Source organism: Mesoplodon mirus, assembly GCF_964341445.2.
Source record: "Mesoplodon mirus genome assembly, chromosome: 7".
Classification (NCBI taxonomy): Eukaryota; Metazoa; Chordata; class Mammalia; order Artiodactyla; family Ziphiidae; genus Mesoplodon; species Mesoplodon mirus.
The window spans coordinates 131,858,126-131,883,853 of NC_138983.1; the positions used below are offsets into that span (position 1 = coordinate 131,858,126).

General features: G+C 40.9%; 1 protein-coding gene across 1 annotated transcript; it reads left to right on the forward strand.

Moving 5' to 3' along the window:
* Positions 1–17,554: 17,554 nt before the first annotated feature.
* Positions 17,555–24,751, forward strand: PANX3 (pannexin 3; the record flags this gene model as incomplete). Its single annotated transcript, XM_082627770.1, has 4 exons — positions 17,555–17,735; positions 18,800–18,942; positions 21,246–21,460; positions 24,112–24,751. 4 exons carry the CDS (start codon positions 17,555–17,557, stop codon positions 24,749–24,751), a joined length of 1,179 nt encoding a protein of 392 aa, XP_082483896.1.
* Between the last annotated feature and the right edge of the window lie 977 nt (positions 24,752–25,728).

A 25,728-nucleotide genomic window follows, 5' to 3' on the forward strand; every position in this document is an offset into this window, starting at 1 on the left:
TCCAAGCTGACTGTTGTCGTTATAAAAGGAGGACATTTGGACACAATGAGAGACACCAGGGGTGTGTGCACAAGGAGGGAAATCCATGTGAGGACACAGGGAGAAGGCGGCCATCTGCAAACCAGGCAGGGGGTCCTCAGGAGAAACCATCATATGGACACCTTGATCTCGGACTTTTAGCCTCCAACACTGTAATAAAATAAATCTCTGTTGTTTAAGCCACCCTGTCTGTAGCATTATGTTATGGCAGCCCTAGCAAACTAATACAGATGCATTCCTATTAAAACCTGAACCAAGAACAGAATGCCCATCATCTCTTCTATTACTTAATATTGTATAGAAGGGAAAAGAAAATGCCATTAGACAAGAGAAAGGATTTAGAGGCAGAAGAATCAGAAAGGAAATGGTAAAACTACCTCTATGTGCAGATGATATTATTATATATCTGGAAACGCCAAAAGAATCAATGAAAATACACTAAAAATAATACCAGTAAAATTGCAGGAATAAAATTAGAAATTAATATACTTCATACAAACAGTAACCTGTTAGAACGTGTAAAAATAGATCTCATTTCAGTAGAAAAGTAAAATAAATTCCTAAGCAAAAATCTAACAAGAATTTTACAAAACCTATATGACTAAAGGTATAAACACACCTAAAAAACACAAAGAAAAATAGACATTTCATGTCCTTGGATTGAAATAAAAATAGCATCAGGTTTTTGTTTCAGGAGGAATGCACACTGATTATAGAGTTTATATGAAAGAATAAACAAGCAAAAGTAGCATGAAAAATCCTGAACACACACATTGTTTAGAAGCTAACCCTAACAGGTATGCAAACAATATAAAGCTTCTATAATTAAAACAGGTTGGTGTTAGTTAGCACATGAATAGAATGGTATTGATAGAATGTTGAAATAGAACATAAAGTTCACATATAGACCTGAGAATAGAAATGTAATATATGATGATGGTAGCATCTCAAATCATCAGGGAAAAAATGGGTTCCCATTTTTTATAATAGCAATGATACAACTGGATAGCCATATGAAAAGTAATAAAATTAGATTCATTTTTCACACCATAACCAGTATAAATTTCAAATGTATCCAAATGTATATACTTGTATCTCAGACAAAAAGCTAATGTCTTTAATATAAAGAGCTTCTAAAAACTGAGAATCTAAACACCTACAACCCAAGAGAAATTAGGCAAAAGATATGAAGAGATTTCAGAGAAAATAGAAATATTAATGGTTTTTAAACATATGAAAAGATGCTCAACTTTTCTCATACAAGAAATGCACATTACAGCTACAGAAAAGATACTTCAAGAAAAACTGGGGTTGAGACTACCTTTTCCAACCATGATGGAGCAACAAGCTTCAGACTTTCCTTATGCCTTAAACAGCTAGACAAATAGAATATATGAAACAACTGTTTCCAGACATTGACAAAAGGCAGCAGAAGAATTTAATTCAGGGGAAAAAAGAAAAACAAATGTGATCACTCTGATTTTCTTCCTAGAGGCAATTTTCAAACAGGGGTGTCAGGAAAGGGAAGCAAACCAAGCTCGGTAGTCTCACTGAACTGAGGAGACAGATGCTGGAGTTCAACCAGCCCAAGCAGCTAGAATCCCTAGAGCTGAATACTGAAGCCAAGGGAGCTATGCAAACAAGAACTCCACAAACCTTCTAGATGAGACTTTGGCTCAATACCAAATCTGAGTATAGTTAAAGTCCATGTGGACAGGTTTGTTTTTTTTTTTTAAAAAGAGCTTCTTGGACAAAACCAATTACCAGAGAGCAATAAGCAGAACAACCCCCAGAGCTCACACAGCCTGTCATCATTCAAATTACTACCAGCCAGAGAGAAAAGATTTCAATAAATGCATGGAGCATACCCTAGGCTATTCTAGATGTACCCTAGAAAAGCTCAAAAATAAACTTCAAAGGGTTGAACTGATTCTAAAGATAAGTAAAACCTGCCAGAAGAAAGCCCAGCACACTTTAAAGGAATACAATAAAATCCAGCATTCAACAGCATAAAATCTATAATGTCCACATCCAATCAAAAATTACTAGATATGGAAGAAGTAGAAAAATGTGGCCTGTAAACAGCAGGAAAATAAGCCAACAGAAAAAGCCCAGGAATGACAGAGATGATGGAATTGGCAGACAAGAACTTTACAATTAGCTGTGATAAATATACTCAATATGCTCAATAATTTAAAGGAATAAATAAGCATGCTAAAAGAAATGGAAGAGTTTTTAAATTTTTATTTTATTTTTTATTGAGGTATAGTTGTTTCACAACATTATATAAGTTACAGGTGTACAACATAGCAACTCACAATTTATAAACATTATATTCTATTTATAGTTATTATAAAATATAGGCTATATTCCCAGTGCTGTACAATATATCCTTATAGCTTATTTATTTATTTTTTTAATGTTTTTTAAATTTAATTTAATTTAACTTTTTATACAGCAAGTTCTTATTAGTTATCTATTTTATACATATTAGTGTATATATGTCAATCCCAATCTCCCAATTCATCCCACCACCACCACCCCCCGGCCACTTTCCCCCCTTGGTGTCCATACGTTTGTTCTCTACATCTGTGTCTCTAGTTCTGCCTTGCAAACTGGTTCATCTGCACCATTTTTCTAGATTCCACATATATGTGTTAATATACGATGTTTGTTTTTCTCTTTCTGACTTACTTCACTCTGTATGACAGTCTCTGGGTCCATCCACGTCTCTACAAATGACCCAAGTTTGTTCCTTTTTATGGCTGAGCAATATTCCATTGTATATATGTACCACATCTTCTTTATCCATTCATCTGTCAGTGGGCATTTAGGTTGCTTCCATGACCTGGCAATTGTAAATAGTGCTGCAATGAACATTGGGGTGCATGTGTCTTTTTGAATTATGGTTTTCTATGGGTATATGCTCAATAGTGGGATTGCTGGGTCATATGGTAATTCTATTTTTAGTTTTTTAAGGAACTTCCATACTGTTCTCCCTAGTGGCTGTATCAATTTACATTCCCACCAACAGTGCAAGAGGGTTCCCTTTTCTCCACACCCTCTCCAGCATTTGTTGTTTGTAGATTTTCTGACGATGGCCATTCTGACTGGTGTGAAGTGATACCTCATTGTAGTTTTGATTTGCATTTCTCTAATAAGTAGTGATGTTGAGCATCTTTTCATGTGCCTCTTGGCTATCTGTATGTCTTCTTCGGAGAAATGTTTATTTAGGTCTTCTGCCCAATAAATGGAAGATATTTTTAAATGGAACATCTAGATGCTTAAAAATATATAATATCTGAAGCAAAAAAAATCACTTGATTGTATTAACATCAGATTCAACACTGCAGGAGAAAATATCAATGCACTTGAAAACATAGCAGTAGAATCTATCTAAACTGAAACACAGGAAAAAGACTAGTATAAAAATGAATAGAGCCTCAGTAACCTATGGAACAATATCAAGCAGTCTAAGGTAGGTGTAATTTGAGTCCTAGCAAGAGAAAGGAGGGAAAGAGAAAAATATTTATACATATAATGGCTAAAATTTTCCAGATTAGATGAAAACTATATACCCACACATCCAAGGAGCCCAATGCATCTACAAGCAGAATAAACAAAAATAAAACCACACAAAGCTACATCATAGTCAAATTGATGAATATCAGTCATAAAGAGAACATTTTAAAAGCAACCAGAGGAAAAATAGCACATTATATACAGAGGAACAAAATAAGAATGACTACAGACTTCTCATCAGAAATGCAAAAGATGAAAGCAAAAAGATAATGGAATGGCATCTTGAAAGTACAGAAAGAAAAAAAATTGTCAATCTTGAATTCTGTATTCAGTGGAACCATCTTTCAGAATTGAAGGTGAATATGGGGATATATGTATACATATAACTGATTTACTTTGTTGTACAGCAGAAACTTACACAATATTGTAAAGCAATTATACTCCAATAAAGATAAAAAAGAATTGAAGGTGAAATAAAGTTTTCATATAAACAAAACCTTAGAGAATCTGCTGCCAACTGACTGTGCTACACAAAACATTAAGAGAAGTTCTCTAGGCAGAAGGACAAAAGATACCAGATGGAAAACTGAGGAGCCCCTAAAAGTGTAAAAATTAACCTTGGAGATACAACATAGATATAAACTTGGAGAGCACCTAAAGTTGTAAAATGTGTGGATAAATATAAAAGACATTTTTCTCAATTTTTAATATGCTCAGAAATAAAGCAAGGAAAGATGGTAGAAAGGGAGGGGCATGATATCGTGGATTCTCAATATATTGCTGTCCACTAGAGAATGTAAGCTCCTTGAGGGCAAGGATTTTGTTTCTTTTGCTTAGCACTGTATTGCTAGTACCTAAAATAGCTCATGGCATAGGGCAGGTGCTCAACAAAAACTTCCAGAATAAATAATTCAAGAAAAAAAGGGAGGAGGGGCATGGGCTGCAAATTTAGGTAGTGGTGAGGTTAGGCCTCATTGTGAAGGTAGTATTTGTACAAATACTTGGAAAAGACACAGCCAGAGTTGTGCTTGGTAATGTCAGCTATTCTAATGTCTGTCTGGGTAAACATGGCTCAATGAAACATCCCTCCTAGGCAATACACTTCTATCGTGCACTTCAGTAACCATGCCTTAACCCAAAGCAAAGAAAAATTGAGATATATTGAGAGTTTAGAGGAGCAAAAATCCTTTCTGAACATTTTAAGAAATCATATGTCATTTCATGAAGGTATCTATGTACACCTAATTCTGTTCTCCAAACACCCAGCCCTGGCATCTCTAAATTCCATACATTATATAACTGACTTCAGGAAGGGATATGATAAATTTATTTCTTCAAGGACTAATAAAGCTGGTATTTGACCACCTGTGATCCACATTCCTTATTAAGGACACTTTTATTTTAATGAAGACAGACCTTTCAGCCAAAGCAATAAATCTCAGTTTGGGGAAATTAAAGCCTCAGAGAGTGGGTGGGTTAGATATATTTCTGATCAGAGTTAAGTGCTGGAGTCCCCTTGGAGAAGTTATGAAATCATAATATAAGGACCAAAACCCATCTTCTTCAAGGCCTGTTTGTGTTTATGAGGACTTATCAATAATTGATTATATTTCTCTGTGGCCAATATTCGACAAAAACTCAGAAGTAATGGTGCCTTATTTATAGATTTTCACTTAGAATTTTGCTACATCCTTCAATATCATTAATAAATCCCAATCCCTGTCCTCCATCCTACTGCACAAAATTTACATTAGAGAAAAACAGTGCTTGCTTCAGCAACACATACGCTACAAATAGAGGAAAAACAATTTATTATCACAAACTTCAAATAAGCCCCAGAAGGCAGACTCTCCCTGGGATTCAAGAGCAAATAAGACTTCAGGGGCTCATTAAAAGTTGACTTTTCTCTACAAACTTTTGAGGGCTCTTGTCTGGATGATGCAACATCAGGGAAAGTTCCTCTGAGTTGATGTCACTTCAGAAACTGTTGCCATAGAAGCATCGTTTCAAATGCATTTCAAAGCTATTAGAGCAACCACTTTTTATGTGTTTGTGCTTTTGGGTTTTTTTAACGTTATTTTTACTTTTTTTGAGGTACAATTCATGTAACATAAAACACACCATTTTAAGGTATACATACCGTGGTTTTTAGTATATTCATAATAATGTGCAACCATCAGCACTATCTAATTCCAGAACATCCTATTGACTCAAAAAGAAACCCGGTCACTTCCTATTCCCTCTGCCCCCAGTCCCGGGCAGTCACTAATCTGCTTTCTGTCTCTATTGATTTGCCTCTTCTGATCATTTCACATAAATAGAATGATATAATATGCAGCCTTTCATGTCTGGCTTCTTTCACTCAGCTTAATGTTTTCAAGGTTTGTCCGTGTTGTAAACATCATTTTTTAGGGCTGAATAATATTCCATTGAATGGATATACTACATTTTATTTATCCATACATCAGTTGGTAGACATTTGGGTTGTTTCCACTTGGGGGCTATTATAAATAATGCTGCACGAAGGTCGGCCAGAGGTGAGAGCTTAGGGTCTTCTCAGGTCTTTTCTGAGCATGTGCCCAACCCTAGCCATATGTGTGGCCTTCTAGGTTCCCAGGAATACATGGGCTCTTTTCAAAGCCCTTATTTTCAAAAACATCTCATTCCCTAGTCTTTCCTCCCAAGATCTTTGGTTAATCTATAGTTTGCCCCAACTGTTATCCCTTGCCCCAGGTCACACTGACTAATACATTTGCCTACACGTGGCCTCCTCCCCCTGTAGCCCCATCAGTGGGTGGGAGGAGTCCAGGTTAGGCAAAATAGAGGCAAGCCCTTTCATGATCCTTCAGAGAGCCACCAGATAGGTCAAAACAAACAACCACAGTTCTTGGAGAATAAGATCTGTTACGCTTCTTCCAGTACTGGCACTTATACCAGGAATGCAAGCTGCTGTCTTCAAGGCCAATGCTGGGCTGCAGCAAGGATAAGTTAAAATGCCACAAAACTGTCTTACCAAGATTAAGCTTTTTTTCTTGATTGTGTTCTCCTGGTTGCTACAAGCTTCTGGTTAGTATCCAGAGTTCCAAGAAAGTTTATTTGGAAAGTTTTTGCCAGTTTATTTATTGCTTTTGTCGATGAAAGGACTTTGGAAGTTCCCTACTGTGCTATTTTGGCTGACAGCACTTTAGACTCAACCCCTTTCAAATCTGATGCATCCCACTTGAATTACAAATTATATGGCCCTGCTAAGTGTTCAGAAAATAAACTTTGGAATCAGTCTGATCTCAGTACAAATCCGGGCTCTGCCACTTCCTAGCTGGATGACGGTGGTAAACTTGTTTAACCTCTCACTGAACTTCAAATCCTTTGTCTTAAAACGTGGATAAGAAACACAACTCAGAACTGTAGTTTTGAATAAATGGTGCCATTTTGGGCACCACAATTTAAGGTATAAAGCTTATGGTGCAGTGTGGATTTCCCTGTCTTTACCACTGTAATCTGAAGCCTACAGGAGCATGGTTGGGACAGGTATTGCTAGCGGAGGGTGTGTGTGTGTGTGTGTGTGTGTGTGTGTGTGTGTGTGTGAGATGGGAGGGGAATCATATAAAACCATGTATTTTAAAAGGCAGCCTAATAAAGCAAGCTATAAACAGTATATGTAATATGATCTCATTTCAGAAAAAGAAAGGTATATGTATCCATACAAAATATCAGGAAGGATAGACATTAAGTAATTAAGAACGTAGAGGAAATACAGTGTTTTTAATTTCTCATTTTTTCTTATTTACTTATATTTTCTCATTTCTTCATGCACATATATTGCTTTTGAAATCTTAAAAAATGCTTATGAAATACAGCAATGAGATCCCATTTATCCCCAGAAATTCAATAAACCTATTTTACTTTGAAAAAATAAAGTCCTACACAAAAGTATGTTATAGCAAAACAGCATGTTACCGAGAGGACAGGATGGGCTGGTGTCAGAAGTCCTGGGTTCAAGGTCATGCCCAGGTCTGCCTCTTGCTAGCTATGTGACCTTGGGTAACTTGAGTAACTTCTCGAGCTTCTGTTTCCTAGAAAATGAAAACAATAATGCAGCATTCCTCTTTTTCCCTATGCCATACTGATAATAAGACATCAAGAGTAAACAACATGCCTGAGAGACACAGGTGTACAGATTTAAAAGGCTACAAACTAGAGCAGTGGTTCTCAAATATTAATGTACATCAGAGTCACCTAGAAAAGCTGTTAAGACTCAGATTATCAGGCCTCATCTCCAGAGTTTCCAATAGGTCTGGGGTGGGCCCCAAGGATTTGTAAGTTCCTGGGCAGTGCTGATGATGCTGGTCTGGGGACCACACATTGAGAATCATTAACTAGAGGCAAAGAAAAAAAGCACAGACTCTTCAGGTTCAAGTTCCAAGTCACCTCTTTTAGTTCTGTGACTTTGAACAAATCTCTTCATCTATCTACACATGAGTTTCTTCACCAATTAAAAATATATATATATTATAGTTCTTGCTAATAAATACAATCTGCCTCCAAGATTTTTATGAAGATTAAAAGATTTAAACTTGTGAAAAGAATGCATAAACTCTACTGAATTATGCAAATAGCATTAATTATATAAGTTAGGCAACTAAAGTAGCTAGAATTTAAATTATTTTTATTTTAGGAAGTACATCTCAGACGCAGAGATGTCTGTCAGTTTAGATTCCCAGTGGTAAAGATCCATGCTTCTAGCAAGCATGTCTGAAATTTGAGTCCTTTGCCACTGCAGATGGAGATAATAGTGCCTTGCTTAAGTACCATTATAGAAACATGTAAATAATAATAATAACACAACAGTCTAAATTTACTGAAACTTAGTATTTTTTCAGGTACTGTAGTAATTTAAAATTCACAACCCTATGAAGTAGCTGTGTAATAATTCCCAACTTGTAGCTGAAAAAGTTTGGGCTTCAAATAGTCAAAAAATTTGCTCAGGGTTACACAGCAAAGATTAGAATCAGGGTTTCTAAATAATATGCTTATAATGCTATTTGTTGATTCATCTAATTTAAACATAATTCATTGATTTATGGCCTAGAATAATAGCTAACTCATAATAGTTATTTTACCATTATTTGCTTAGGGAATTACTGCCAATTCAATTTGATTGGGATTTAGGTCTCTTACATTCCCCATCCTCACTTCTCCTCTCCTTTCCTCCCAATATGGGTACATCACAATTTTCATTTCTCAACATTTAATGTTTACTGTACTATGATTATGTTTCCTTACTTGCTCCATTTTACTTTTTCCCAGAGTAGATATTGTCCCCATGGTTTTCTATATGCCTCTTCTTAATATTTCCACATACTCCAATTTCAGGGATAGAATGTGACATGAGAAAAGGAATTCAAGGACAGACAGACTTCTTGGGACCCCAATATAAAGGGCACAGAGCAGAGGGGAGTCTGGTTCCCCACTTAAATCATTCTCTTTTGATCTGTGAATGTCATATTCTATTTCTAGTTCCACCTACTTCTAACCTGACCTAACCTGAATTTTCCTGAGCTCCTCTGAGCACAAGAGCAATAGATCACATCTTTTTTTCTTAATTCCCTTATTTTATTCAAGCCTAATTTGCCCAATTTGTTAAACTACAAAATTTTTCTGATTCCCCAATTTTTCAAGCTACAAAACTCTCAGTTGCTATAATTTAATCTGTCTTTAGTAGAACAGTGCCTTCAGTCTAGAGTCAGAGATGCTGGCTTTTCAGCAATCATAGAACTTAAGCCCAATTACCAATTTGTTGGATTCAATTTCATATGCAAAGCAAACCTAGTTGTTGGCATAAATACATAAAGTGCTATATCCTACTTCATCTTTTATTTTCCATACATATGCCCACAAGCATATATACAATTTTTCACAAATACATAACTGTGATAACATGCATGTGTTTCGTGGGTGTGTATAATCCCTTGTTATTTATTCTTTTCCTTCTTCTTTGGCTACATTGGGCCATGCCACACACAGGCTACATACAGGCACCTAAAACACAGTTTCTTCATGGTCTTCTTTTACATCTGGTGCATTAAAATTCAATTAGTCAAGCTCCATTAACACTGATATGCATGGCCTATCGGGGTGCAGATTATACTCCTTTTTGGAATGGTTTCTCAGGAACCACCACGTGATGCTCTCACCCCAACTACTGCCCTCCAATTTAGCTGGTAATCAACCTCCCCAAAGTAGAAAGATACCTGTTGAATTAAATCACAGAGCTTCAAGTCCAGGGGAAAACTAAGGTCAATTTCCAGATGCCTAGTGACAATTCACATTTCTATAGCAACTGAGCATTTGAAAAAATATTTCCATATGCATTATCCCATTTTGTGCTTACAATGAACCTTTGGAGTTGATATTTTTATTTCTTACTTTATAGGTAAGGACATGACTTGTCATTCAGTAAGTAGTATAAGCATACCACACTATACTCCCTGGATTTGGGATAATGTCAGCTTTATATTATCATGTTCTGGTGACTATTTTGGAATTGACTATACGAAAAAGAGAGATTAAAATTCTGAAGCGAAATGCATGTCCAAGAAACAGAGATTTTTAACTCTAAATGTATGAAGTTGTAGGCAGTAAAAACTCCAGGCCTTGCCCATTTCCTCTAACCCTGCTGGTCTCTGAAACACTGCCCACCTGGTCTGACTCCTAACAAACATTAGCAGTAGTGAGATGAATAAAACACAAGAAACAGTTAGGTGCGGGGAGATGCTCATACCTGGCCTAACCACAGGACTCCCACCTGGAAGAGAATGGCTGCAGCAAAGCATTCTACAGGGACAGAGTTCATTCTCAGGGAATCAACAAGGCAGCCAGGGCTCCAGCTCCCTCTCTTTCAGGGAGCGCCATAGTGGGGTGCCCAGTCTTGATTGCTCTAACTTTTCTTAATTCTCAACTTGACACTCCCATATAGTACTTTCGTCAGAAATTCATCATTTGTGGATCTCTGCAACTGCTCTGTTATTACCCCTAAAATACTGATGAACTTTGTATCAAAGAAGAAGATCATCTCCTTTGAGGTCAGCTTGTCACAGCTCCACTTCTTGCTTGTATTTGTCATGGCTGAGGGTTACATGCTGACCCATGACCTCTGTGTCGTCATATCTCATCAGCTCCTGCTGGTAGTTGCAGTATTTGTAATGGGGTTGGTTGGTTCAACCATAGACATTGTGCCTTGTATTAAAATTGTCCTTTGTGGGCTTCCCTGGTGGCGCAGTGGTTGAGAGTCCGCCTGCCGATGCAGGGGATGCGGGTTCGTGCCCTAGTCTGGGAAGATCCCACATGCCGTGGAGTGGCTGGTCCCGTGAGCCATGGACGCTGAGCCTGTGCGTCCAGAGCCTGTGCTCCGCAGCGGGAGAGGCCACAACAGTGAGAGGCCCGCGTACCGCCAAAAAAAAAAAAAAATTGTCCTTTGTGAGTTATTCATAAGTCATTACCTCTCTCATCCATTATCTTGTATAATATTGATATGACAATTTTCTCTTTGACTTGATTCAACTTTGCAGTCACTAGATTAACAGTCCTTGTTTCCTATGCATTTTCTCTTCAGCATCCTCACATCAGCTTCATAGAGGGCAAGTCCAAAGCCTTTAGCAGAAGCTCTGGGATTTTTCTCTGGGTTTGATGCATTCATGCTTCTTCCTGGTTCTCTCTCAGATTTCTTACTCTGGGAGAAGCCAGCTGCCATGTAGTGAGAACATGGAGTTCTTCTTGTAGTTGACCTATGGAAAGGGTCACGTGATGAGGAAATGAGGCTGCCTGCCACACGGAGGGCTTCTGCCAGGAGCCGTGTGAGTGAGCCTCTGGGACATGAGTCCTCCAGCACCAACCAAGCCTTCAGATGACTGTAGCCCCAGCCAATCTCTTGACTTTAACCTGATAAGAGACCCTGAGCCAGAGCAACCCAGCTAAGCTGCTACCAAACTCCTGACCTACAGAAACTGGGAGATGATAATGTTTATTGTTTTAAGCTGATAAGCTTTGAAGTAATATGTTACACAGAAATAATTAATGCACATATGAAGAGATATTCAACGCATGAATTATCAAGAGCAATGCAAATTAAAATAACGTGATATCACTTTATACCAACAGCTCTCAAACATTTAATCTCAGGACCCCTTTGCACTCTTAAAAAATATCAGGGCTCCCCTGGTGGCGCAGTGGTTGAGAATCTGCCTGCTAATGCAGGGGACACGGGTTCGAGCCCTGGTCTGGGAGGATCCCACATGCTGCGGAGCAACTAGGCCCGTGAGCCACAACTACTGAGTCTGCACGTCTGGAGCCTGTGCTCCGCAACAAGAGAGGCCGCAATAATGAGAGGCCCATGCACCGCGATGAAGAGTGGCCCCCACTTGCCACAACTAGAGAAAGCCTTCTCACAGAAACGAAGACCCAACACAGCAAAAATAAATAAATAAATAAATAAATAAAATCCTACCTGCAACATCTTCTTTAAAAAAAAAAAACAAAACCAAGGACCAAAGAACTTTTATATATGTGAGATATATCAACTTATATTTACCATGTTAGAAATCAAAACTGAAAATCTTTAAAGATTCATTTTAAAATAAGAACAACAAACCTATTACATAAATATTTTTGTGAAAAGTAACTATATTTTCCAAAATAAAACAAAAATTTAGTGAGAAGAGTGACACTGCTTTATAGTTTTGCAAATCTCTTTAATACCTGGCTTAATAAAAAACAGATGGAATCTCATATCTGCCTCTACATTCAACCCATTGAAAAATCACATATCATGTTGCCTCCAGAAAAGTTTACATTCATGCAAGGATGAGAGTTAAAGACCAAATATGCCAATATTAGTGTGAAAAGAGTTTTGACCTTGCAGGCCTCCTAAAAGGGCTTCAGGGACTCTCAGGGGTTCCTGGACCGCACCGTGAGAAGCCCTGCTTAACATCCAGCAGAGTGACAAAAATTTTTAAGTTAGATGGTTCTAACTGTTGGTGAAGATGTGGAAATATAAGAAACTATGCATTACAGCCGTTCTAGGAGCAATATGATATCACCTAAGACAAGTTAAGTATATGCTGCCCTATGATCTAGAAATTCCAGTCTTTGATGTATATCCCAATTGAATTCTGTCATAGAACCACAGGGGGAAATGTGCGTTACTGTGGTATAAGGAGTACAGGCAAAATGAATACTCATCAACAGGCAAGCAAGTAGATAAAATGCAATGTTTTGCAGCAATGGAAACAATATATTATCTGTGTACATAGCCACATTGATGGACTTTTAGGGGTACAGAGACAAGTTTTTTTAAAGTAAGAAACCATAAAATATAAAACATAAAATCACTTTATGTGTATTAAAATTATAATGCACAGACTTTCAGGCAAAGTTCAGTATGTTGTAACAGGCAACTGTTCCTGTAGCCATAGCAGAAAAGGCTGTATTAATTACAAAAACTATGTTTTGTGGATATCAGGAAGTTGTGGAAGAAATGAAGACAAGATGAATTAGAATTCCACAGGAGATAGAACCATTTTGAGGTAAGAAGACAATCTTCAGGAAGTTTTCCCCTGGAGGAAGTTCCTGCTTCTGGGTGCCAACCTCACTTTGTTCTTGGTCCAAGCAGAGGGCTTCTGCCAGGGAAAGATGAACCATCAAAGCTCTTAGTGGTAGTTACAAGGTGGAGTGACAACAGGAAATTTGAGAGACTTCAAATGCATGCCCAGTCTTCCCCACAGGACATTTCCTGAGCACTGGGGCTGTGTGGACTAGACTAAAAGCCTCTAAAATGCAAAGTGAAATCTCCTACACCCTGTGCTAATTAAGAAACAAATACACTACAAAGGGAAGGGTCCTGCTTTAAAGTCACTGACCAGACTCACTGAGGCAGTCTCTCCTTCAAAGCATTTGCCAGGTTGAGAAGCTAAATGCAGCAGGAGGCTAACGAGCTACACTGAAATCCTCTGAAGAGGAAAATAGACCCTCTCACAGTCTTTCAGAGCTTTAGAGACAAAGACCCAACAGGCTCAATCAAAATCCTGGAAAGATCAGGCTCTAGCAATAGGAAAAACTAAATGTACACTGACTCTTACTAAAACTCCGGCGCAGACCTATGTCAGCTCAGACCCTGATTGGATTCAGTGGTCAGTTCCTCACCCTATATGACTAATAGAAGAAAGGGGAACCATCTTTGGTAAAAGGATCATCCAGAGCGCCTCTGGTTCCTATGGTCCTTTATCCACGGTGTTCAGCATACAGTGCAAGTTCCAAACAGTAATTTTTGCAAAAAGTAGACAATAGGAGCAGATCTATAGATTACCCCAATCCTGGAGTTAGCAATAAGGATTTAAAAATAACCCTGATTAATATGATGAAAAAATAGAAGATGGATAAATTAGATGAAAGTATGGAGATTTCATCAGAAAACTAGGATCTCTAAAAAAGAATAAAATGGAATTTTCTAGAGTGAAGACGTCCTAGTCCTGATGAGGTGTGTATTACACAGGTGTATGCATTTGTCAAAATCTGTGTATGCCTATTTAAGCTTTGTGCATTTCATTGTACATAAATTTTACCTTAAAAAAAACTGTAAACAAATATTGAAATATAGTTAGTGATGTGCGTGCTGAAGTATTTAGGAAGAAGTATATCAATATTTACAATGTACTTTGAAGTATATCCAAAAAAAAATGGAATGGTTTATGTGTGGATAGAGGGGTGGATAGAAAAATAGATACGTAACAAAGCAAGCCAAGTAAAATGTCATAGAACTAACTGTCATAGATGTTCACTGTAAAATTCTTTCAACTTTGCTGTATTTTTAAGATTTTTTCATAATAAGATAGTAATACAATATGATGAGAGAATATTATGAATAATGGTATGCAAATAAATTTGACAATTTGAATGAAAATGGACAATTTCCTCAAAAATTGTGGTTTAAAATATTCCACAAATTCTTTGACACTCCCTTTAAAATCTGGAGCCCAATTCCCATCCCCTTGAATATAGGCTGGATTTTGTGACTTCCTTCTATTGAATAGGAAAAAAATAGAAGTAGCAGTTGAAACTTCAGAGGTTAGGTCATTAAAGCACAGCGGCTCCCGCTTTGCTCAGATCACCCGGTGAGAGGTGGGGAGGTAGGGAGAGACCCACCTGCTGAGGAGCTGAGGCCTCCTGCCAACACCCAACAAGGAACTGAGACTCCTAGAAGATATAAATAAAACATATATCTGGTGATGGTCTCATATGCAGACTATAAAAATAAATTCTGCATATCAATATTCAAAAGATATACAGCCCAAGAGGAAAGCAGGCAAAAGAGTTAAACATACACTTCACAAAAGAAGATTTCCAAATGGTCAAAGTGGCCAACTGCATTCATCATCAGAGAAAACCCCAATCCAATGTCATTATACACCTTCCAAAATGGCCAGATTGTTTTTAATTGCAAAAGCATAAGGAAGTGGAGAAAATAGGACTCTCACAAACTGTGGATAAAAATGCAAATAAATATAACCACTTGGAAAACGAATAAAGATGAACATATGCAAAGCATTATGACCCAGAAATTCCAGTACACCAATTTTCATGGGTATATAACCAACAGAAATGCATACATAGTTTCACCATAAGACACAAGTTAGAATGTTCACAGTAGAATTATTTTATAATAGCCAGAAACTAGAACTCAAATGTCCATCAGCTGGTGAATGGACAAACAAGTTGTTGTATTTCTGTGCAATAAAAAGCAATGGAAATCTGACATACACAGCAGCATGGATGAATCTCAGAAATATGTTGAGCAGAGAATCCAGACACAAAAAAATATATACATATGACTCCACTTATATAGAGCACAAAAACAGGAAATAAAATGGATTCTCATAGATATAATGTAGAGCAATAGAAGCCAAACACAAAAGAGTATACACATACGATTCCATTTCTATAAAGCATAAGGAAGGCAAAATTAATCTATGCTATTAGAAGTTAGGATAATGATTATCCTTTGGGAAATGATGGTTATTAGAAAGGAGCACGAAGGTGGCTTCTGGGGTGTAAACTAAAGTTCTGTTTCTTGATCAGATGAAAATTTATGGAACATGTGTATATTAATGTAGGTATATTATACATCATTAAAATGTAAATTATTTTTAAAAGGCAAAAGAAAATACATGCATATGAACCAATAATATTTGGCAAAATACATTTGGCAAAAACACATATAATAAAAAGATACAGAAAGGGGAGTGTGGAGAGGCTGATGGGGAATAGAAATAAAGGATCCCTTCTCCCGCTGCCAGGCCTGGATCACTTCAATTAGTACACACAGGACAACTCTGATTCAGAGTTGGCCTCTAGCCTGGGGATGGGGAGAGAGGCAGTGCCAGCCCACATACCATATATCTAAAAAATTAGAAGTTATAAATCAAGGAAGCAAACTGTTAAATAAAATATGCTCTATATCTGCCTACCTTGACACATATAGACACACACACACACACCCCTTCATAATGATCAGGAATGCCATGTTCAAATTTAGAATACTCGAACTGCCCAGATCCCTTCTTCCCAACCCAGCTAAGTCCCACATTGCAAGAAGTCTCACAATTTCATGTGTGGACACCCAGGACTTCTAAATTCCATCCAGACCCCAACAATGGGCCATTGAAGCCTTAAGAAGCCCAAGGGTGCACATCAGCAGCATGATCTGCCGATGGGAGAATGTACCTGAGGAAAAGGCCTGCACAGGCCCTGGAAGCAGGCTGGGGCCATCTGGGCAGGGAATTACAGCATCCCTGGTGCTGGAAGAGTGGTCTAGGCACATGGGCTCTGAAGGAGCACATCCCCTTGGCCCCATGCACTCCTTGCCTTGTGGGAAGGCCACAGGCAAAGGGGACCAGCGTGAAAGCCAAGGTCAGGGCCTCTCTTGCCAAGTCTAAGGGCAGTACTAGAGAGAAGATTACCATATGCCCCAGTGTTTGCTTTTCCACCGACCAAAGCCACCAAATTAAAGTAAGAGTTGACATTTACCCTACACTTTACAGTTTACAGTGCATCTTCCCATACAAATGCTCTTCATCAATCTTCACAGTTTTGTACAATCAATATAATACCATTTGACAGATGAGAATACAGAGCCCAGAGTGACTCCCTGCAGTCACGCGATAAAACACAAGTACTGCTAGGTCTCCAGTGGGAGACTTTTCCCTCCAGATTTCAAAAGTCATGTTCTTTCTACTACTCAGCACTGCCACCCATTCCTCAGCTTTCTAGAGAACTGACGGGAGCTTAAAAAAAAAAAGAAATTTAGTAAATATATGGAAACTGTAAATACATGGTTGAAATATTTTAGAAAAAGACCAGAGGCGGGGAAGGGAATGTAACACCAAACACAGATCGGTTTCTGGGAGAGAGCCTGGGCCCAAAGCAAAAATCATCACTGGGACAAAGAACACTATGTAGGAGCAGCAACCGTATCTGAGTCTTGGGGGCTCCATTCCCACCCCAAACCACAAAATGAGGGCCTTCAACACATTTAAGCAATCTCCACCCAAATTCCACACCAATTACATGGGGGACCTGCTCCACAGCCCTCCTCCTCTCCACCACCCCACCAAAAATACTTTATTAATGAGAGGGCAGCATAAAGCCACGGGACTGCATCTGCTCGGGGACAATCCAGAGGGCAGCCTGGCACCAGCCCCAGCTGACACCCGACCCTCCTCCAGCGAGGACCCACTAAGCTATGCCTCCCTCTAATTACCAGGTGCCTGGCTCAGGGCCTGGCCAGTTATTTAGAGAACCAGTGCCCATGCCTCGCACAGATATCCATGAGGCCAGGGCTGCAGGCACCGTCTGCTGAAAGCCTGCTGCCTGAAGCTGCCACCTCCTGACTCCACTCTCCTGGGACCCCTCCTGCCACCCCCGTGCCCAAGCTCGGGGCATCATGTCGCTTGCACACACAGCTGCAGAGTACATGCTCTCGGATGCCCTGCTGCCCGACCGCAGGGGCCCCCGCCTCAAAGGACTGCGCCTGGAACTGCCCCTGGACCGCATGGTCAAGTTCATAGCCGTGGGCTTCCCCTTGTTGCTGATGTCGCTGGCATTTGCCCAGGAGTTCTCCTCTGGTAAGTGGCTTCCAAGACCCTGAAGTGAGTCAGCCCCCACTGTCTAGATCACATGACTCGGGCCGGGCATCACCCAAAAGGCAGACTATCCATCCGTTTTGGGCACCAGCAAAGCAGAGGTGTTAAAAAAACTTTGAAAGTAATTTCTAAAATTTTCCCATAAAATATATTTGTCTTGGGCTTCCCTGGTGGTGCAGTGGTTGAGAGTCTGTCTGCCGATGCAGGGGACACGGGTTTGTGCCCTAGTCCGGGAAGATCCCACATGCCGTGGAGCAGCTAGGCCCGTGAGCCATGGCCGCTGAGCCTGCACGTCCAGAGCCTGTGCTCCACAACGGGAGAGGCCACAACAGTGAGAGGCCTGTGTACTGACAAAAAAAAAAAAAAAAATATATATATATATATATATATATATATATATATATATATATATTTGTCTTAATTTCAGTATTTGTATGTTCTGTGTCATTGCAATGACTAAACTTTTATTTTGATTTTCATGTGGATGAAAGAGATTAGGATCCTATAATCTCTCCAGGACTTATGACCTCTAAAGGTCTTAATTAGCCAAGCTTCAGATAACTCTCCTATCTTCTTGGAGTCTTCTTCCTACTCCCCACCTCCAGGATTATTGACTTGAGAACATATTAAGCACCTGACAGAGTCTGGCGCATCATAGGTGCTGAATAAATCCACTCCTTCCTCTCCAAGAGCCCCAGCCCCATGCAAGAGCACTAACAAACACGTATACCCAGTGTTCTAGGTGCTAGATTAACACAGCAAATCTGCCACCTCTATTAAAGACAACGTAGACTTTCCCGAGAACTGGGATTGCTGGCTTTCTTTTCTGGCTGTGTGCTGAGTTCACCACCTTTCCCAGGGAGGTGTGTCAGCCTCCCACTGCCTCTTCATTCACCCACAGTGCAGACCCAGAAACCTAGGGCCTGGGAAGAAGACAGTGCCTGCCAGATTCAGAAATGGCCAGAAAGCTCTTAGCTGATTGTCCCCTGGATCTCCATTCCTCCACCCCAACTCAGGGCTGCCTCAAAGCTGTGTTCCTGTTCCAGGGTCTCCCATCAGCTGCTTCTGTCCCAGTAACTTCAGCATCCGGCAGACTGCCTACGTGGACAGTTCCTGTTGGGACTCACTGGTTCACCACGAACAGGATGTGTCTGGCCAGCACAAGACGAAATCCCTCTGGCCTCACAAGGTAAAGTGGCAGGGGCTCTGTCAAGCCTGCCTCACGGCTGGGTGGAGGGCGACAGAACTGCATCGATAGGTTCTCACCTGCCTGCCTCTGCTTTTTTATTTTGGTCATTGACTTTCGTGTCTCAGGCATTCTTCAAATATCTGGTCATATTTGCTCACCCACTTTTATCTGATTGGAAGTTTTGTGCCTAGGGCTGAGGCTGTCAGTTCAAAGTAATCCCTTTGGGCCATTTCATTGGGAAAACCCCAGATATCAGTATCTGCAATCTGATATTCTGGGCTGGTCAGTTTTCCCAAGAAGAATCATTCAATCCCTAATTTGGGTGGAGGCGGCAGCATGCAGTTGGTATCAAGCTCGTCTGCCAACCCTCTGGGAACTCAGCCGTGGGCGTCAGCATTCACTACTCATTCAGCTCACCCCCCTTCTCGGTATGTTCCCCTGCCCTCAATGGACCCAAGTGCAGAATCTGTCTGGTTTAACGTTTCCAAAGAATAAACCACAAGGGCGGTCGGCTGAGTGCACCATGTTTCAGAAGGGATCTGCGGGTCTGTTTTCTCAATATCCCTGTTTCCAGCCCCACCTGCACCCCCATTTTCAGACACACCCGGTATCTCCCATCCCTGAGTCTTCCTGGTTCTGTGGTGAAAACAGCCTGACTGTGCCCACCTCAACTCCTCATCCTCTCCGCGGGCTGGTACCTTCTGTCATGCAGCTGCTTCCCAGGTTTCAACACTTTGTTACTCTTGTCTCCTCTTCTATTTTCTTTGTCCTTATAGGATTATGTCTTTTGGGTCCCTTTATTGTCATTCTAGTGGGGTTTCATGAGGGAGCAGAAGTAATATGTATGTGCAAGGCACAGTTTTAATCAGAAGTCACTCATAATGTTTTCTAGTTCTGACAATTTACAGGGCCTCAAAATGCCACAGTTCTAGGACCCAGACAAAACCAGAGACTTAATGGAAGGAGTTCATGAGGTGTCTGTCCCTGGAAGTGTTCAAGCAGGATCTAGATGGTAACAAGTTCAGAGTACTGCAGAGGGGATTCATATGTCAGAAAAGAGTCAAATTGTCGATCATCAGATGGCCGGAGTGCTCTTTAAGCCCAGATTCTCTGGCTCCACTTCAAGCCTACTGAAACAGAAGCTCGAGGGTGAAAAGCTCATTTTCAAGAAACATCATTTCTTAGACAGGAGTGAAAAGGTTCTCATTTGCTCTCGTGGTCTAGTATACCTTTCCTAGCCTGCCTCTCTTGTTTAGTTCAGAAACCTACACGCACACACACACACACACAAATCAAATAGCCTCGCTCTCTCTTTTTCTTCAAACTCTCCTCTAAAAAAAAAAGCATCTATGGTTCAGGAGAAGTTATAGTCCAGTATTTCTTAAGGGAGTAAGCTCCAAAATTGGACTGCCTGGTTCCAAATCCTGTTCACTCACCTGCTAGACATGTAACCCTGTATCGGGCACTTAACATTTTCATGCTTCAGTTTCTTGGTCTATAAAATAGAGATACTGATAGTACCTGACGAAGAATGAATAATGCATGTTCAGTACCGAGCAAAAATGTCGCTTAACTGAGCCTCTACGAGTAGGGTTTTTGCTGTGGGCAAAACAGTGGGTCCAACCTGTTAGGTGTGGTGAGTATGATAAGAAACATAAGGAAAAGTCCTTTATCTAAGGTAGCAAATAGTGTAGCGGGGGACGCCAGCTTTATGCATACCCAATGTCAGTTTATACAAATACAGACCAGAAACAGCCCCCAAGGATTCTAAGACAGTGCCTGATGGCGTAGTTTGGTCTTACCAAGAATCCAAAGATGAGAAAAGGCCATTGCCCATGAGAGAAGGCAGGGCAGGCTACGTGGAGGAAATGGGACCTGACCTCCTCTCTGGAGGGTCGCAGTAAAAGTCAGCCATGCCGGGGCCCCTGGCAGGACTTGGAAAGCTAATGGACTCTGGATGTCTGGAGCAGTCAGAGCAAGAAAAGTGGAAGACTGAGAATGAAGATGCTCTCCCCTAGGATGCCATGACCACCATTGGCCATGATCTCTAGTTAGCTACCCAGGCTAACATGCATGGAGAATGGGGACAGGAAGCTAGCGCTCCCTCTTGCTCTCTTTTCCTTCCTTCCTTCCTTCCTTCCCTCCTGTCTCTGTCTGTCTGTCTGTCTCTCTCTCTCTCTCTCTGTCCTCCCCTTCTGAGGCAGGAACCGGGGAATGAGAGCCCCTCACTCAGCACTCTGTCTGCAAGGTTGCAAGGCCTGGGCACCCTGGGCCTCCCTCCTCAGCTCGCTCTCACCCTGCAGGCCCTCCCCTACTCCCTGCTGGCCCTGGCCGTGGCCATGTACCTGCCAGTTCTGCTGTGGCAGTATGCAGCCGTGCCGGCCCTCAGCTCAGATCTGCTGTTCATCATCAGCGAGCTGGACAAATCCTACAATCGCGCCATCCGCCTGGTGCAGCACATGCTGAAGATCCGGCAGGAGGGCTCGGACCCGCACGCGTTCTGGGATGAGCTGGAGAAGTGAGTTGTCTCCTCCACTGCTTTCTGAAAGATGCGGTCGAGCCCTAAAATGGGATCTTGCAGAGTAATCTTTAAACTATCCTGTGCGCCATCGAGAATTCAGCGTTCTTAACATGTCACCGCATTGACTTTCTATCATCTCTGTACAGGGAGAGGGAAGGGACTCTGCCTCCAGTTTATAGGTGACTCCACTGAGTCACAAAGGGGTTAGCCTCTGAAAGACCACTTTTTCAGAACCCTGAATAGCTCCTCCCAGGCCTACAGAAAAAACATCCCAATTCTCCCAAATACTTTTCCTAGGCCCTCCACCACTGTCATCAACTACTTCCTCAGACTTCTGTCGAACAACTAAATGACAGAAACCTTCCACTCCACCTAGGCAGTCTCCTGCTTTCCTCCTGAACAAGCCATTCATTCATTTAAGCATTCATCTGTCATTTAGGAGCACCAGACACAGCTCTGGGTGCTGTGCATACGTGTGTGTGTGTGTGTGTGTGTGTGTGTGTGTGTGTGTGTGCTGGGGGCGGGAGCTTATATTGTATGGAGGGAAAACAAACAGTGAATTAGCATAACACATAAGAAAGTTATATGGTAGAGGATAAGTGATACAAAGAAAACTAAGACAGGGGAAGGGGCTCAGGAAAGCTGGGAGGTGGAGGGGGGTGCAGTTTTAAATAGGGTGGCCAGGGCAGGCCCCCTCAGAGCACAGCTGAGCTAAGGTTGGAAACCTTTGTGTACGTCTCTATCCTCTGAGAAAAGCTCCTCTCCTGTCTACCTTTCTGAACCCCATCTACCTTTGGAAGGCCAATCTAAGACATTATTCTCCGTAGAGGTTTCTGAACACTCCAGCTCACACTGTATGTCTCTCTCCTAACTTTTACAACTACCATGGTTTGTATCCATCATTTTAGCAACAGAATGAGCATTATTTTTATTCCCTATTTGCATGTTTCATCTGCCCTTCCCTACAAGCCGGACTGCAAGCTTCTTCAGGGCAGAGACTGGACTACATCTACCTGAACACCACAGCTCTCAACAAACACTTGTTAGCAGATTTATTTCTATAAAATGAATGAACTGGCCTAAAAAAAATCATACACAAAGGAAACAGACCAAGAACCAGAACGTGGTTATTTAGAATCCCAGTCCAGTGCTAAGTTAATAAGTCTTAATGCTTCTTAAGGATCGTACTTCAGCTTAGAGATTTAGTCTGCCTTCCCAGGCAGAAATCTAGAGTGATCCTTCATTATTCCCTGATCATTCACTGGGTTTACTGCATTGCACTCATGTCTTGGAGAATTAAGATACACTCACACACCTCTTTTCGGGGAAAGGAGGGGTTATGCTCAAAGAAGGCAGATATTCCCGTGAGCCAATAACGCCGTGTTGCATACACAGATGCTGTTACTTCCCCACGGGGCTCTCTCAGGATACAGTTCTAAATGGTCCCGATTTGCATTTCTCTAATGATTAATGATGTTGAGCATTCTTTCATGTGTTTGTTGGCAGTCTGTATATCTTCTTTGGAGAAATGCCTATTTAAGTCTTCTGCCCATTTTTGGATTGGGTTGTTTGTTTTTTTGCTATTGAGCTGCATGAGCTGTTTATAAATTTTGGAGATTAATCCTTTGTCAGTTGCTTCATTTGCAAATATTTTCTCCCATTCTGAGGGTTGTCTTTTTGTCTTGTTTATGGTTTCCTTTGCTGTGCAAAAGCTTTGAAGTTTCATTAGGTCCCATTTGTTTATCTTTGTTTTTATTTCCATTTCTTCTCACACCAGTCAGAATGGCCATCATCAAGAAATCTAGAAACAATAAATGCTGGAGAGGGTGTGGAGAAAAGGGAACACTCTTGCACTGCTGGTGGGAATGTGAATTGGTACAGCCACTATGGAGAACAGTATGGAGGTTCCTTAAAAAACTACAAATAGAATTACCATATGACCCAGCAATCCCACTACTAGGCATATACCCTGAGAAAACCATAATTCAAAAAGAGACATGTACCAAAATGTTCATTGCAGCTCTATTCACAATAGCCCGGAGCTGGAAACAACCTAAGTGTCCATCATCGGATGAATGGATAAAGAAGATGTGGCACATATATACAATAGAATATTACTCAGCCATAAAAAGAAACGAAACTGAGCTATTTGTAATGAGGTGGATAGACCTAGAGTCTGTCATACAGAGTGAAGTAAGTCAGAAAGAGAAAGACAAATACCGTATGCTAACACATATATACGGAATTAAAAAAAAATGTCATGAAGAACCTAGGGGTAAAACAGGAATAAAGACACAGACCTACTTGAGAATGGACTTGAGGATATGGGGAGGGGGAAGGGTAAGCTGTGACAAAGCGAAAGAGAGGCATGGACATATATACACTGCCAAACATAAGGTAGATAGATAGTGGGAAGCAGCCGCAGAGCACAGGGAGATCAGCTCGGTGCTTTGTGACCGCCCAGAGGGGTGGGATGGGGAGGGTGGGAGGGAGGGAGGTGCATGAGGGAAGGGATGTGGGAACAGATGTATATGTATGACTGATTCACTTTGTTATAAAGCAGAAACTAATTAAAAAAAAAAGAAAAAAAAGAAAAAATAAAAATAAATGGTCCCTCCTAATCTTGCCTCCTTTCTTCCCCTGCCCAGGGCTCGGAAAGAGCGATACTTTGAATTCCCCTTGCTCGAGCGGTACCTGGCCTGTAAGCAGCGCTCACACTCCCTAGTGGCCGCCTACCTCCTGAGGAACTCCCTCTTGCTCTTCTTCACCTCAGCCACCTACCTATACCTTGGCCACTTCCACCTAGATGTCTTCTTCCAAGAGGAATTCAGCTGTTCCATCAAGACAGGGCTGCTACATGATGAGACCCACATCCCCGATCCGATCACATGCAGGCTGACCTCTTTGTCTGTCTTCCAGATTGTTAGTCTCTCCAGTGTAGCAATATACACCCTGTTGGTTCCAGTGGTAATATACAACCTCATGCGGCTGTGTCGGTGGGACAAACGGCTCCTATCCATCTATGAGATGCTCCCGGCTTTTGACCTCCTCAGCAGAAAGATGCTGGGATGTCCCATCAATGATCTCAATGTGATCCTTCTTTTCCTCCGAGCCAACATCTCTGAGCTCATCTCTTTTAGCTGGTTGAGTGTCCTACGTGCGCTGAAGGACACGACCACCCAGAAGCACAACATTGACACAGTGGTTGATTTTATGACTTTATTGGCTGGCTTAGAACCCTCAAAACCTAAACATCTCACCCACGGGATGTGTGATGAAAATCCATAATTAAGAAAACATGAAGCAAGAAGTTTTATGGAAAGTAAAAATCTCTCCCCTTCTTCACAAGTCTCACACACTAATATACAAAAACACCCACTTTAGGATTGCTAAACTTGCATTTAGCTGAATCGAACATCCTGTATTATGCTATCCCAAAGGTGAGAAGATATAATCAATACATGGAAACAAATCTGAAAGTTGGAGCTGATGAGTCCAAAAGCTAAAAAAAATTAGATCTAGAGCTTAATATGAAGACAAAATATGAAGAAAAATTAAGACTAAAATTAAAATCTAGGGACTTCCCTGGTGGTCCAGTGGTTAAGACTCTGTGCTCCCAATGCAGGCGGCATGGGTTTGATCCCTGGTCGGGGAACTAAGATCCCTTAATGCTGCACAGCATGGCCAAAAAATAAAAAATAAAAAATTTAAAAATAAAAGTTACCATTATTTTAAAAAATTCAAAAAAAAATTAAAGTCTAGACATTGCACAAAGGGAGAGGTCTCTACAGGCTATTAAATGGAGGCAGTTTCTTCTCACTGTATTTATGCCATGGCCTTTGTAGGATACACACTCAGTTTAGAGCAAGTGGGGTAATCTGGTAAGAAAATAAAGATATGAAATCCCTGGGAACTCTGTGGTGTGGTCTCAAACCTTAGGAATTCGCCCAGCTTGTCTTGTGGAAGTCACCAACCTTGCCCAGGGATCCTGTGGCCTGCAAGATGGGCCAAGAGATGCTGATGGCAGGAATTTGCCGTGTGCTCTTGGGGCTTAAGGACAGCATAGAACAAGGCCAGGGCCATGCATCAGCTGTGGGTGGAGCCTTGAGGTGTACAGATACGCTTTTTCATTGTGTAAACCAGGGACTCACTTCACCAAGGGCTGGGATTATGGGCTGCAGACTCCGTAATTCTTGATGGGCCCAGATATGCTTCTAATACCCCAGGGGATGCGCTACCTCCACTTACAGCCAATCACTGATAGC